The sequence below is a fragment of the Catharus ustulatus genome, chromosome 3, assembly GCF_009819885.2.
Source record: "Catharus ustulatus isolate bCatUst1 chromosome 3, bCatUst1.pri.v2, whole genome shotgun sequence".
Classification (NCBI taxonomy): domain Eukaryota; kingdom Metazoa; phylum Chordata; class Aves; order Passeriformes; family Turdidae; genus Catharus; species Catharus ustulatus.
This window is the reverse complement of record NC_046223.1, coordinates 29,652,707-29,668,158: the sequence shown is the minus strand read 5'-3', so window position 1 is coordinate 29,668,158 and position 15,452 is coordinate 29,652,707. Positions and strand designations below refer to the sequence as shown.

The window sequence follows — 15,452 nt, the reverse complement described above, 5'->3', positions numbered from 1 at the left end:
CTGGATATTTGACCAAAACAGTTCTAAGTCTCTAGGACTTAGAAATGCAATTGATATGCTAAGCACACCAGAAAAGTCAGATAAATGACATTGGAAAAGCTGAGAGAGGCTGGCTGTGTACTTGGACAGCTTTGATGTTTACCACAGAGAGCCTGATCGTAGGCATTTGCCAATATTAATCATTTTTACCTCTGGACATATATCTGAGGGCAAAACTCCATTTGTGTATTTAAAGAGCTCCATGAGAGTAAGAGCTTCTTGTCTTTTGGCACTCTTTTGCATTACAGAAACAAAACACAACTCTATCCTGTGTTTCATCATGGGAGGATGGGAAAGTATCTCAGTGTATCTTTCCTCTGAGATTCATTATTGTTCACATTTTGGGGAAATTTGTTTTATTCCTCCCTGTCTCCACTCGAACAAACAGGCTGTTTCTTCCAATGTTTCTCTCAAAGAATATAAACTCTGTAAGCATCTTCTCTATTTCTCTGAATTTTCCCATTATTTTCATTGATGGACAAATCGAAATAGAATATAGCATTCCTGCCCAGAGTGTATTGGTGACATCAAGCCTGCTGCTGTTGTATTTTCCAGTCCCTTGCATCCTGTTTCTTGTGTAGGCTGCTGGTCCTGGCAGCTGCTGGTGCCAAGCTGAGGAGACATGCACTGAGGGATCTAAACCCTCAGCCAATTCCTCTGTGTGTGTTTGCAATTTAATTAGCACTCAGCAAGCTGCCTGAACAGGTGAAGTTATTATTTTTGGTATTTGCCCCTTTGTGCTGTCCCTGTTTTCTGAATAATTCTGTAATTTTTCACGACAATAATCCTCTCTCCATCTTGCTTCAAGAAAGCCAATAAATGTTATTAAGCCTCTGTGTGGAGTAGGAAAGCACCTTTTGGTGTTGCCTAACATGTGTGAGAGTGTAGATAATGAAACAGTTCTGAAAGGTAGGATAAACAATCAACACTTACAGAGTCAGCATTCCCAAAAGCCAAATTAATGCTTGGGTGGAAGTTGTAGTCATGATGGGAAGACAGTCTGCTCATGAGAGGACTTGTTTTCAGTTCCTTGTTTATGTGGGTATACATGTGGTATATTATGCATAGATAAATATTTATCATAAGCAAAAGAAACTTTAAAATATATATATATGAGCCTGATGGAAAACTTCAGGCAATAGAACCTTTGCATTGCTGCTGCTCTCCCTTCCTTCCCACACACAGCACGTGTACAATTCCTCTGTTCTCTTCCTTTCCAGATGCAGCCAGTTGGACAGAAGCAGCCTTATGGTGTCACAAAAATTGTCCAGTGTCCATCTCGGGTAAAAGGGCTTCCTTGTTATTCTGCAGTTTTGTTTATTCTTTGCAGAATTTCCAAGTTTTCAAATACTGTTGTTGTTTTCTGAAGTTCTTTGGAATGTGCACTTGCCCGAGTTACTGCACAGTTAAAACCTGAGTGTTCCTAAAGTTCATTGACACAGAGTCTTTTTTTTGATACAGATGAAACTCTGAAAAAAAGAACTTTTGACAAAATTTAATTAAATTATCTGTCAGACTTTTTTTTGGTCAAAAAAGTATGTCTAGCTAATCTGAATTTATTAATTGCAGGTATGAGGTGCATTATCACTATTTAAATTTGTGTCACCAATAAAATTGAATCCATGTATTTTATATAATCTAGATTTTCTGTGATTTGCCTCTGCTGCCATATTTTACTAATTTAGTCCCTGGAAATGTCAGTAGTCAGGATTGGAGCATCTCATATTCAAAGTACAGGTTCTTGTACGCTTTTGCATTTAAGTTGTTACTTCAGTAATTTGATAGTGATAAAATATTACTGGCATCCAAAAGCTTCTGAACAGCAATTAAAATATCAAAGAAATAGAATTTTATTTTTTGTTTGATGTTAGATTTAAGACAGGAAGCGGTACTGTGCCTAGAGCATACCTAGGACAGGGCTTCAGACCAGGGCTTAACTTTCAAGTCTAACCTGGTTTACTTCACTAATGCAATGTTCAGTCAAAATTAATACTGTAAAGATTTTTTTCTCTTGGAAAATGTAGCCATCTGTCAGCTAACTGTGTTTCCACTAGCACTGGTAAACATACTCTCTTTGCTCTGCAGGAAAATCCATATTTGTTTACATATAGAAATAGTAACTACTTATCTTCCCTGAGGACATCAAACACCAAAGAAACATCTCAGGTATAGTAGGACTGTTTGCTTCAATGGACTGGGTGTATTCCAGGGAGTGGGACAGGTGGGTAAGATTGTGTTGTAGCCTAAATGAATAGTGCTACCTGGGAAAACTAAATGCAAAACTCCAGCTTTTTATTTCCATGATTGACTAAATAGTCAGATGTTTAATAGCACATTCTCTCCTTGGTGGGTTCTGCACAGTGTAAGGTAGAGGTGTTCAGCTAGCCTAAAATGAGTCTTGCCCTCACTGGTAAGAGCCTGGTTAACCATTTGGATGAAAACGTTATTTTCCCTGGGATAAGAAGATAGTGAAAATGGGGCTATTTAGTTCTACTGTGGAAGAAACTAGGTCAGATCCAGCTACTGTGTGGGTCTGATTTTGTCTTGGTTATGCCATAGTAAAACTGAAGAATATGGATTTTTTTATTTTTATGAGATAGTAGATAGTTTCACATTAGATGTGTGGAGAAAAGGACCCATGATTAAGTCAGAGTACTTTGATTTTGAGCAGAACTTGGCATTCTCAAGCAGGAACAGAGTGAATTGGTAATGTTCATTTTTATGCCCCAGAACACAATGCCTAGAACACATCTAGACAAAATGATCTGTTTGTCACTGGAGTTGAAATATGCATCTTGGTTCACATTTTAACATAGTGCCATCTGTTTTGTTGGTTACTTGGGGTGTACAGACCTTGCCATGGGGCAGTGGTACCTACCACTCTGGTTTTTGGAAATAGCCATAGTGTAGGAGGTGCTAAGGATGTAAGGAGCAATACTGTGCTATGTTTGTGGTTGTTCTGTTAGAAATTAAAAACCCAATCCAGACCAATGAACATACAAGTATCTTTTCCTTCGGCAAGTTAGCCTACTTAAGGAATTCTGCAGAGAGATTTTGAAGCCAAAGCGCATCTTTGAGTCTTGTGTAATGGTTTGCTCTGGCATATTGATGGTCAGCCCTTCATTAACAGTAGATTTTGGGGGTATTTCTGTCAGTAGGCTGCAACCCAAAAGAGTCAGGAGGGCAAGTCCCTGGCTGCACGTACAGGACTGCATATGGAGAAGGCAGGCTCATGGCCTGCTGACAGAGGTATGGTTTTGTGCTAGGATATTTCAGGGATGTTCAAACAGTTTCTTGCAAAAGATGTTCAGGGTATGGGCACACCAAATGTTGCATAGCTGAACTCAGCATGGCTCAGAGTCTAAAATAACTGACCCCACTGTAGGCAAGAGTTGTGCTGCATGACTTCTGAGCAGGCTGAGTTTGTGTCTGCCTTCAAAAGGCACAGACTGAGGGCAGGCTGAGCTGGGCAGTTGTATACAAAGGATGTGGGGATTTCATTAATCTAATGCTCTGAGATGTAAATGGTTTATCATGACCAGAGTATAGTGAGACTGATGTGAAATCTTGCCCTGTCTTTGCAGGAGAGGAGTTATGGAACAAATATTTTCTGTCCTGACCGGCGCCCCTCTGATACGGTTCCAGTTTCAGGTATAGTACTGTGCCTTTTTATTGTAGAGCTACTTCATTTGATGACAGAAGGAGAATAGAACTGGGTTTACTCTGGAGAGGTACTCTATTCTTTGGAGAAGTCCACTTTGTTGACTGTGGTTTTTAAGTGTCTTTTTGGAACAATGTAAGTGGTTGTACGGCAAGATGTGCATTCACTAGCTCAAGGGTGAAATTTTGTGCAGGTGCATCATCCATGTACAAAGAAGTGACAGTGGAAAAGATAGGAGGCAGTCAGGTCCTTCATTTCCAGGGTAAAAAAATTGTAGAGGGCTGTTGTTAATGCAGTCTGGGGTGCAAAAACCCATATGGAGTTCCTTGGTTAGGTTTTGTCTTTCCTCAGAATCTGTGATTGTTCCAAATATCCATTCTGTGCTGGCCCCAGAGCTGAGCCTGCTTTTCAGTGATTTTCACCAGTTAAAAGAAATCTGAGGAAGAACAAATGCAAGACTGGCATCTTACTGCCTCCTTTGTTACTGTAGCCACTGCTCAGCTATGGTACCAAGAATCATTTCTGATTTGATGCCTATCAGTTTCTGTCTGAACTGAACTAATGTCGTCATGAATATTAAGAATACTGTCTTATGCTTATTCTGAGGAAAGCTTCATGATTTGTAGTTTTCTTTCTTTCCCTTAGACTACTTTTATTTTTTTTTTCAGTTCATAATTTGAAACCAGCAGATATTCAGGTGATTGCTGCCCTGGGAGATTCAATCACAGTAAGTAAAGATCACTGGATAGCCATTGATAAAACTTGCAATGAAATTTCTCATTTTTTGGCTTGGGAAATGGAATACATACAGTTATGCCCTGTTGAGCCAAACACGTTTTTCACATTTTTTTTTTCCATATTCCCCCTTGGTTGATTGCTAATCAGATCATGAGTCTAATCTGAATGCACAGTTCCCATTTAAAGTCCATGAGAGTGCCACACAAGGAAGAAATGTAAGATTAGATTGTGCAGCAGCAAAGCTATTCTGCTAGAGTGGACTTGCAATAATTGCTTTTCTTTACTGATTTTTGGCAGCTCCCAAGTTATTGGCCCTGAAAGCTATTAGTGAAGAGAAAATTCTGCAGCTGATTGTGTATATCTGTCTATCTCTATCATCTTATATGTATGATAATACCAAAGCCTATAAAACCATAGTAATTCATACCAATGAAACATATTATTAAAATTGCAGTAGAACATCAGGTGTGTTGAGTGTAACTTGCCTTGAAATTTTTTTTATTTTAACACTATACCTAGTACTATGTAAGCTCATTACCCCTAGACTGATTGTGATTCTCCAATCAGTGGTGACTGCTTTACTGCTTATGTCATAATTCATGTTTTCTACATGTTCTGTGCTAATTATCACATTAAATCATGTAGTCTTTTTCCTTGGAGAAACTGGGAAAGACATAAAATCACTGTACAACTTTTTAATGTGAGGAATATTATAATACATTATTGATTCAGGACTACTGCTATCTTACTTACTTCTTATGTAAATTTAGAATTTTATGAGTATTTTGAACATTCTCAAGTAATTTTTCCCCACTTGATCTAATCATGAAGTTGATAGAAGAGGGTAATTCACGGGAATGGAGTTAAAATACCTTCAGCCTTTGACCTTCTTGAGAACAGGGATCTGTTCTATTTTGGGAAGATGACATAGCTTCCTTCATTAATATGCTTTTTAAATTATTCTCACTAGGATAAGTCAGAGAACTAGTTACTGTAGCAATGTTTATTTTCTGAAGGTGAACTTTTCTTCCAGGCAGGTAATGGGGCAGGATCCAGACGCGGGAATGTTGTGGATGTCCTGACTCAATACCGAGGTCTTTCTTGGAGGTGAGTCCCAGGAATTCCCGCCCCCCCGTGGGAGAGAATCAATTTTCTTCAGTTTTGGTCGATATAGTTGTTTTTTGAGGAAATGAAGGCTTGTGGAAACTGGATTTGATGAAACATTTTGCATGATGGCACATGGCTGTACTGTTACTCATGATAAAGAAAATACTTAAACTAGTGGTTATCTAGAGTACAATGTAGCATGACTGGAACAGACCTGGGTACACAGAAAAATGGGATCCTTGTTAAGGAGTTTTCAATCTCACAGTTGTAGGAGACCCTGGTCTTCTAAACTCCATCACCATTGCATCTCTTGCTCATTCTGCATTTCTGTCCCTGCTCTTTCTGTGTCTTGGTCAGCATGGCCCACATCACCCATTTGTCTCATTTAAAATTGGTGGTCTACAAAATATCTCTTCTGCTGTTGTTTCATATGCAGTATCTCTTTCCTTGATCCTTTCCCAGTATTGCTTACATCATGCAGAACAGTTTATCAATTATGAGTCAATACAGACTTTTACATATGCGACATGTTGTTAGATACTTCAAAAAGACTCTGGAGAAAGGCAGTCATGCTCACTTGTTAATCTGCAACTGTATGATTTAACACCAAACTTGTCAGGCTAATCTTCTGTTTGTAATTTTTTTACCAATCAAAGTCACTGCAAGTTTAGAAGAAGTTTAAAGACACTCACAGAATCATAGAATGGCCTGAATTGGAAAGCACCTTAAAGATCACCAGGTTCCAACCCCAAAGCTATGGGTAGGGACACTTTTCACTAGACCAGGCTGCTCAGAGCATCATCCAGCTTGGCCTCAAGCACTTCCAGAAATGGTTAGTGCACTTTAAAATCTGTTCCAGATTAAAGGGACACTATAGAGGTGCTCTAAGTCAAATGTTTTATATTTTGACCTTTAATAGTAATCTATTGACATTTTTTTTCCCAACAAGTGTAATAGTTTTTTTTCAGCATGAAGGAGAATAAAGAGAATACAGACATACATAATGGTGAATTTCACCAGTCTAGCAGTATTCTTCCAGTTGAGTGAGGGAATGCAAAGGTATTGATTTTACTTACCCCTCTGAAATACATGCTTTTAGAACTTTTTGTTTCAGTTGGATTTGCTAACTAAAAATGGAAGCTATAAATATTTTAATAGGTACAACTGTAGAAAAGGTGTCAGCCTTGAAAAAAATCTCATTTCTTTCAGCTGGGTTTGAACAGATGCCAAAACACATGAAAGAGCTGAAAGGACAGGTGGTGTACAGGGTTTCTAATATTATTGTTCTGCTGGAGCAGAGAATGTCTAGGATGTGATGACCCCTGGGGACGGGCACCCAGAGCCTGGGTGGGCTCAGGACAACCACCAGTGTGCTCTGTACATGTGTGGTAACCCCAGAAGGGGGCACTCTCCTACCTTGTCCATTGCCTTACAGCACTTTTTTCCCTGTTCGTTCTTTTTGACAGTGCTGGAGGAAATGAAAACATAAGCACAGTCACGACACTACCAAGTAAGTGACATTTTCTGTAAATTTGATAAATACGTGGTGCCTTTTATTATTCGAATACTTGCTCTTATAAAAGGAGACAGGAGAAAAGGGTTAAAATTTGTAGCATGACACAAGCAATCCCTTGGTGTTTAATGTCCACTGATGAGGAAAAGTTGTATAACAACCAGGCTGTAATATGGTGTGCATCACTTAATTATGTATTTAGTAATTTCTAAGTTTTGGTTGTTTCAGTGTTCTTCTGTTGGTTATAGTTCTGTCTAAAATGTGTTTGGGATAGGTGAATCAAAGATCTTAGCTCATAGCCTAAAGAAACTATTTTGACTGTGTGGGAAAGTTGTTTCAGGCAGGGGCAGAATCACATTACAAGATCAGATTTTACATGCTTTTTAAAGGTCAGGACATTTAAGATCTGAGGTGTTCGTAAGGCTGGTTTGTAACCTAAGATATAGAAGGGAATCTGGGGTCTTTGGGGTTAATACATCTGGGGCCTTCAGGCTAAAGGATTTGATTCCAACCTGTCTGCAGTTAGAGCATGATGGCATGAGGTTCTCTTGCCTGAGTATATGGTTACCCAGCCTTGCTTGCCAGGCAAAATGGCATTGCTAGCCAAGATGGTCATGTTAGGTCATGAGATATCTGAATTTATGAAATTCAGAAATCTTGAAGGCAGGGAAATGGTTGTATGGTGATGAATCTCCATGTTTATTATACTGAAAGGTTGATTTTTAAAATTTTTTTATAGCTATCTCCTAAAGCTTTTCAATGTTTTTTTACTAAAGTCTAACCCTTATTGCCTCATTTGTTACCTGCTGCAGGAAGCCATATTTCAGGGTGCTGTCTCTTTCTGCAGATATTCTTCGTGAGTTCAACCCATCCTTGATAGGGTATTCCATTGGCACTGGAAAACAGGATTCGACCAATGCTGCATTCAACCAAGCTGTGGCTGGGGCTCATGCAGAGTAAGAGGAAAACTTTTAATTTTAATAGAAATTTGATTTTTTTCCTATAAAATTCCTTGTGACTAAAAAAGGCCCAAACCCTGGACTTTGGCAGGAGCACAGTAAGTACAATAGGCAAAGATTTTTTTATCCTAACTATATCATGAAGGCCAAGTAATGTGTTGCAGTGTTTCTAATCTATGTCAAATAAATTAGCAACAAAAGTGACATTTTCTTTGGCATTTTCAGTCAAGAAAGCCACAGCACTTTACAAGCGCTACTCAGAAAGCTGTCCTGTTGTGAGTCAGACAAAAGATATCTCCACTTTATAAGAGGTATATTCAAACCCTCTTGTCATCAGGACCAAGAGTTCGTGGATTGTTTAATTCCTGATCTGCCAGAGCTAGGAAATAACTAGAGACCACTGTGCACCATCTTCAGTGCGATTCACATCCTTTTATTTTCCTCTGGTAGCAGTTCTTGTAAGACCTACTTCAGTGCCTTGAGGCCATATAATAACATTGGTATGAGCACAGACACTACAGAGCTATGTCTATTGATAGCATCTGTCTGATGGTGGGAAAAGTGCATTTTCTCTACAGTTTGTAAAAGAGTAACTATGCAGCATTTGCAAAGTAGCCCAATGCCTGTTGGATGTTAATTATTTTCTCTTTTTTTCTTTTTCCATTACTGTCTCAAAACATAGCCTTTGTTGGCTATATCATATATTCCATTCAATTACAATTAGACTTCTTCTGGGGTTTTTGGGTTTTGATGTTCATTTGTCAGCTTTCCTCTTTGCCTCGTTATCTATAAAGGATTCTTTCCTTAAATTTTTATTAATTTATTTAATTATCTTGTTTTTCTTTAGGGATGTTCCTGCACAGGTTAGGAAACTGGTGGACCTCATGAAGAATGATACTGTGAGTTTAACATGTCATGAATATCTTTAGAATGAAGTGACATGGCATCATTAGTTTCTAACAGACCAAGAACAGATCTCAACAGTGAACGCCAAACTTTAAAGCTGTAGGTACAGCAGGGTACAGCATAATGCTTCCCAGTGCAGATAGTGAGTCAGCACAAAATAATCTATAGCTTAGTCGTACATGAATTTGTACCAGCATATGATAGTTGCTATCAAGCCCAAATAACTGTAACCTTTTCATCATTTTTACTGCAAGTGGCTGTAAATGCAATGCTGTTGCTTCTCCAACCTGTGTAACCCTGTAAGATAACACAATCTTTTCTCCATGAGGATTTTGCTGTGGTCCTATTAATTTTCTTGTAAGCAAATAGCTTTTTCAGGAAAAATGATGCATGCTAGGATGTCGAGGGCAAGTTTTTCAACTAGCAAATCATGTGGATAGAACATGTGAAGTGAGGAAGGGACTTATTTTCTACAAAAACAAATTAGTCCCTTCTTTCATCTAGTCATCAGCTGATTTTTGACTTACACATTTATTGTTAGCAATTATTTGATTAATGGTCTGTAAAATACACATTAGGTTGAGGATTACTTGCATATTTCTCACCTCAGCTTGTGCTTTGAATGTTTGCTATTTGTAATTTGAGAAATGTGCTATGCAATCAGTGACCTAAGTTACATTATAATAGTTCGGCTTTCCAATTGTGCAGCTGGAATGCAGCCAAAAAGCCTTCAGGGTATCTGTGTGCATGTTTAGTGTAAATACTCTGGTGTGTACATATTGGCAAAAATATTTGCAGTACCTTCCTTCTTGGTTTGCTTTCTTGTAAACAAGATTTCCATCTGATGGATGCATCTGGAATGAGATTAAAAGGAACAGCAACTAACAATGAAGGGTTGGATGGTTTTCATTCAAAACTTCTAAGCACTACTCTGCCAGATTTATTGGCCTGAGAATATTAACAGAAATTATTGGAAATCTCTTTTGTTTAGGTAATAAATGTTTTTATATAACTAGTGAAGTTCCTCCTAACTAGAAAGCATGCTCATAGTAGAGGTCATATGTCTTTGATTTAAGAGAACCTTTTTACCTCCGTTTTTTAAAAACACTTGTTGAGTGCAGGAGGAAGTTTCTCCTCTTCTTCATTTTTTTACATTTTGAGACCAAACTACTGAACAGTGCATTTACTAGTGGGGATATGTTGCCTTCTGCCTTTGAAGAAAGATGTTTTCAAACCACTGGAGGCTGATGCACTATTGGTACTTTTCTTTCTGGTGTTTTGCACTAAACTTAAAGCTTTAGAATATTAAGCACAACATCCTCAACATGCTACTCAGCATATCTGAAGCTTTCCTCACAGCTAAGAAGGTGTTTCTTTATTGTAGCATAATTACCTTGATTTAGCTTGCTATCCCTTTGCAAAATTCTTGCAGAAATAAAAAGTGCTGTAATATTTTACCATTATTGTTAGATAGAGTTAATATTGCCCCACTGTTCCTTGCAGTTTGTCTCACAACAAGTCTGAAATATATGGTCCCCCAGGGTTTACCAACAGAATAGCTGCATTATTTATTACACAGTAAAGCATATACCATAATTTTTGCTATCAAGATATATTTCTAGGACTGTAGGAAGAGTCGCTCTGTTTACACAAGGTATTACTAAGAAAGGCATACAGATAGATTTTGAGCAACAGTTTGCTGAAGCAAATAGTTTTCCATGATGCCACTGATATTGTAAATCTGGTTTAGATCATAGCAGTTTCTACATCTTCAGTCATGACTACTAACTTGTTTCTGTTGTGGATGCCTAGGGAAAGATAGCATGTACTCTGAGAAATGAGAAATCTGTATTTAGTATGTTGCTGGCATCTCCGTCCTTTTTTTAATGATAAACTTCTATTCCATCTCCTTCTTTGTGTAGAGAATAGATTTCCAGAATGACTGGAAGCTCATAACGCTTTTCATAGGAGGAAATGACCTCTGCGAGTTCTGCAAGGATCCAGTAAGTTCTCTGCAGCATGAACTGGGCCAATCAAGCCACAGGGTCTTCATGCATTGCAGGGGGTAGGAGGGAGGAGCTCGGTGGGCATGACTAAAATAGAGTAGGTCTTAATTGTGCCGTTGTGGATTGTAACTGTACTGGGACCTTCAGAGGGGTTAGCATGATGTTTTGATAATGTTAGAGATACCTTCAGAACACCGGAAAATTACTTAATTGTTGTGACTTTGTTTTGCTGCTAACTAGGATAACTTTTTTTGCATAGTCACTTTACCTCCTGTAGATAAAATGCCAAGTTTTTTTTTTTTTTTTTTTGTTTTGTCTTGACAGACTCCTAAGTCTTACTTGGTACTCTTGTAATATTTTCTGTGCTATGGGAAAAGTTCTAAGCACAGCTCATGCTAATTCAATTACAGACAATGTAGTATATAATATATGTTTATATAAAGCATACATTCAGTATCTAGCCTTTGTTACATGTGACTGTAGAGGTGGTGAAAGGCTGTGGCAGACGCCGTGCTTAGTGATGAGGGTTACCCACTCACAGGCGGTTGAGCACGTACTTGTCATCCTTCATGGTTAATTTTGGATCAGGAAGAGCAGCCAAGCAGCACAGTAAGTTGGTTATAAAACAAGGAAGGAGCAAATTAACCATTCCCACCTTCTGCTGTCAACCCAAACACAGAGTGCCTGCTCACATGACTGGGGTGGGTGGAAAGGAGAGAGTGTGTGTGCATGCAAGGATCACAGTGGTCTTCATGTGGCACAAGTACAAATAGTGCCAACCACAGCAGTCTTGGTGAGCTGTGACTTAGGAAATGAATAAGGGACCTGAGCTGTCTGCTTCTGTAGAGTAGGCTGGTGGGGATCTCAATGCTTGAAATTAAATGAGAGAGAAAAAATGCTCAAAATAAGACAGGCATTTCTCATAAGAAAGTTTGTATGAATGTTGTAGTTCCACAAGTGAAAAAATAAATGTTGGATCACTTGAGACAATAACATTAAAGTGTTTAAACCATTAAAATGGAACAAGGAAATTTTGGCACTGAAAGACAACTATATGAAGTGATTTAATTCCCAGCTAAACACATAAGTTTTGCCAGTTATTATTTGTGGCAGGCAATGAGCATATGGGAGACATGTTCTAATATTCCATACAGCAGAAATAAACTTACTTTTACACAAACTCTTCTATCCTATACATGGCCCCTGTTAATAGCTGTGCTTTTAAGACCAGCCCAAGCAAGCCTGGGAATTGAGGATGTTGTGATGTCTGATGGTACCCTGTGAATTTTCACCCTCACTGGTATCCAGTGGCTGCTAGATCTTTTCTTGCCTGCAAGATAGCTGTGATGGGAAGGAAGAAAAGCACAGACAGGAGCATTTTGCCTATGACTCTGTTACTTTTGACCTAAGAGTTAGAAACATAAGCACTGCTGTGAGAGACTCCAGCTAGTCATTCTTGTCCCTGCCTGAGTAAACTAATAATAAAATTCAACCCTCTTGCTTTAACAGGCATACTATTCTCCTGAAAACTACACCTACAATATACAAATAGCTTTGGACTTACTTCACAAAGAGGTAAATCAAACTTTTCTAGTATGTGGAAACAGAGATTTTGTTCTGTTTGCAAGGCAGTCACTGTTATCAATTAAGAATTTATTTCTTTGCTTTCATCTGCAGAGTACTACTGTATGTAGAGGTGTTTGCTCACAAGAAAATCTTTGTGAAAGGCAAAAACAGCTGGAGAAGGAATAAAGATGATGTACTGTGGACAAATAATATTAAAAAATATAACAAAGTGGAACAAGCATTATTAATTGACCAGAAAATGCTTTCTTTCCTTGTTCTTTAAATTGCAAATAAGTATATTTTTGAGGTCACTAAGAGAGAGAGAGATTCTGATATTTCACATAAAGAATAATGAGAATACTTGAAAAGTTAGCAGGTGTCTGGGTCTTGCTGAGACCTATAACAATTTGTTTGGACCTTTCCGAAGCTATCGTTTTTAAGTGACCAGCTATCAACATTTAGAATAGAGCTAGGCAGTGCAGGCAGGGGCTGTAATTTAGTATTGCTTGTGTGGGAAATTAATTATTGAAGAAGTACTTTGAACACCTCCGTTATAAATAATACATGATACTTGAATCAGCAGGCTGCTACCAAGGTCTGCTGTGGCTGTGTAGGGACAACATCAGCTCTCTGTGCTCCAGGAGTTTGCCATGGATTTGTTTGTTCTCTTGGCAGGTTCCACGGGCATATGTGAACCTGGTGACGATACTTTCCATAGCAAGTCTTCGGGAGCTGCATGCAGTGAGAAACAATAGCTGCCCCAGATTAATTATGAGGTTTGCAGATGATTTATGTTATAGCTCTCATTGTTCTTCACAGAAGGCTGCAACATCATCTTGGGAAGTTTTTCCTTAAAGGGAAAAGGATCTAGTATTTCAGACTACCAAACATCTTTGTGTATGTGCATGTACCTACATTTTGATTTCAACACAGCATTTATAAGAATAAGCTGTCTCTGTAGCTGAGTCCTACTGTTATTGCTTCTTATGAAGGTGCCACTTTTGACTCTGCACTTACAGTAGTTTCACGAATACAAGCCGCACGGATTATAAGCCGCACTTCCGGTGCCTCAACAATGTTGCTGTCTTTGTCAATAGATAAGCCGCACCCCGAATATTAGCCGCACTTTCGTTCGTAGCGAGAATCCGTGCGCAGCTTTCACAAATTGGCCAATTAGTAACAGGATCGCGGCATAGCGGGCTTTACTGGCTCGGGGCGGGGCCAGGAAGGCTCAGCCCGCTCATGGTTGCTGACGGGGCCGGCCGGGTGGTGCTGCAGCCGCCGCCGGGCTCACTGGCCCCCCCTCTCCCGTCAGCACTGCCCCGCTGCTGCGTTTGCTCGTCCTGCCGGCGGGCCAGCCGCTGCCGCCGCTGCGAGGCACGCCGGCCGCCCCGCTGCTGCGTTTACTCACCCTGCCGGCAGGCCAGCCACCGCCGCCGCTGCCAGGCTCTGCCGGCCGCCCCCTCCCGTCTGCACCACCGCCGCGTTTCCTCACCCTAACCGGCACTGCAGGCCCCCGCACCGCCGGGCTCTCCCACGCTGCTGGCCCCGATTCTGCTGGGCTTCCCCCGCTGCCAGGCAGCCCCACCCGCCGGCCTTCCTGCTTCTGCCATGCTCCCCTGCACTGCTAGCCCCAGTTCTCCCGGGCTCCCCCGCCCTGCTGGCTCAGGCTCTGCCGCCCGCCCCCCGCACTGCTGGCCCCGCCTCTGCCAGGCTTTCCCACCTCAGCCGGGGCCGGCCGGGCTCGAGCTTGGCTTGGGGCTACCGCGGGCTCTCACTTCCGTGTTGGCAGCTTTTAGAATATTGTCCATGTATTAGCCGCCCTCGAATATTAGCCGCACTTCTGGGTTTCCACCAAACTTTTGGTCAAATTGGTGCGGCTTGTATTCGTGAAATTACTGTACCCTGAAAGTGAGCTCAAGCCAGACCAGAGAAAGCTCAGCTGGGCACTCTTTGTGAAAACAGAGAAGACACTAAGACGCAAGGTTTTCTAGTTGTATTTACACATTTACTTTTCTGCAGTTAAAACTCTCTCTCTTGCTTCTGCAATTTTCAATCTCTGTAATCTCTTTGCTGATTATTAGTTTTATCCTTAATTAGTGTCTCAAGTAGATGTTTTGGATGCTTAATTGTGCCACCTGATGCTTTATGGCTCAACAGTCCTTTCCAGATCAGTGTTAGTCCACTACTGAGGTGTCAGGTCTGCAGCCTGAGTGGACTTTTGGTGATTCAGACAGGGTCCAGCATTGTCCCCTGGAGTTGCTTCTGGCAGGACTCGCTTGTTTTCAGAAAAGAAAGTCTGCTTTTCTGGACAGATGGGGAGAATAACATTGTCCCGTGAATGTAGGCAGCCACTGGTTTTACAAGAGGAACAGAGATGCAACCTTCTTGCTGTGATTTAAGCGCTTCCTTGTGGCTGTCAGTGGAAAATTGGTTTTGAAACTCAGGGTACTGGTGCTCCCAATATCCAGTTGTAGTTATTTTTAAAAATTTATTTATTTATTCATTTATTTTTAACAAAGGTTACTGGCTAGAGTACACAGGTATCTCAAGACCTTAATCATTGGATAAAGGATAGTTAGTGAAGCCTTTAAGATTAGATTATCTCACACTTTTCCCCCATCATTTCAGGTGCCATGCTGAATTTAACATTTTGCCTGTTGAGCAGCAAGCCAAGTTTTTTACGGGGTTATATGCAGACCCTGTGTGGGATAATAAATGCCATTCTACTGAGTAGAAGAAGAATCTGAAGGAGGATTTTGATCTTGAAAGTCTTCACTTTTTTTTTTCTGAGAGTAACAAACAACCTAAAGAGATGTCTACTAATGTTTCCTGACATGTTTCTGAAATTTCTGAAAACAAAATTTAGATTCGTATTTTTCTCGTATAGATGTACTGTGGAAGCTTTTGTTAGTTGGTCTCCATTAAGCTCTCAGGGCTTTTAATCCTGCAGCTTG

At 40.1% G+C, this 15,452-nt stretch overlaps 1 protein-coding gene across 1 annotated transcript in view; it reads left to right on the top strand.

Annotated features, from left to right (window-relative positions):
* Window positions 1-15,452, top strand: part of PLB1 (phospholipase B1) — a 78,700-nt gene that overhangs the window by 20,511 nt on the left and 42,737 nt on the right. Inside the window, exons 16-26 of the mRNA XM_033053716.2 lie at window positions 1,260-1,322; window positions 2,125-2,205; window positions 3,624-3,690; window positions 4,369-4,427; window positions 5,472-5,545; window positions 7,012-7,055; window positions 7,906-8,014; window positions 8,865-8,916; window positions 10,846-10,926; window positions 12,439-12,504; window positions 13,171-13,271. Of these exons, the coding sequence (XP_032909607.2) occupies window positions 1,260-1,322; window positions 2,125-2,205; window positions 3,624-3,690; window positions 4,369-4,427; window positions 5,472-5,545; window positions 7,012-7,055; window positions 7,906-8,014; window positions 8,865-8,916; window positions 10,846-10,926; window positions 12,439-12,504; window positions 13,171-13,271 (797 nt within the window). The remainder of the gene's footprint in view (window positions 1-1,259; window positions 1,323-2,124; window positions 2,206-3,623; window positions 3,691-4,368; window positions 4,428-5,471; window positions 5,546-7,011; window positions 7,056-7,905; window positions 8,015-8,864; window positions 8,917-10,845; window positions 10,927-12,438; window positions 12,505-13,170; window positions 13,272-15,452) is intronic.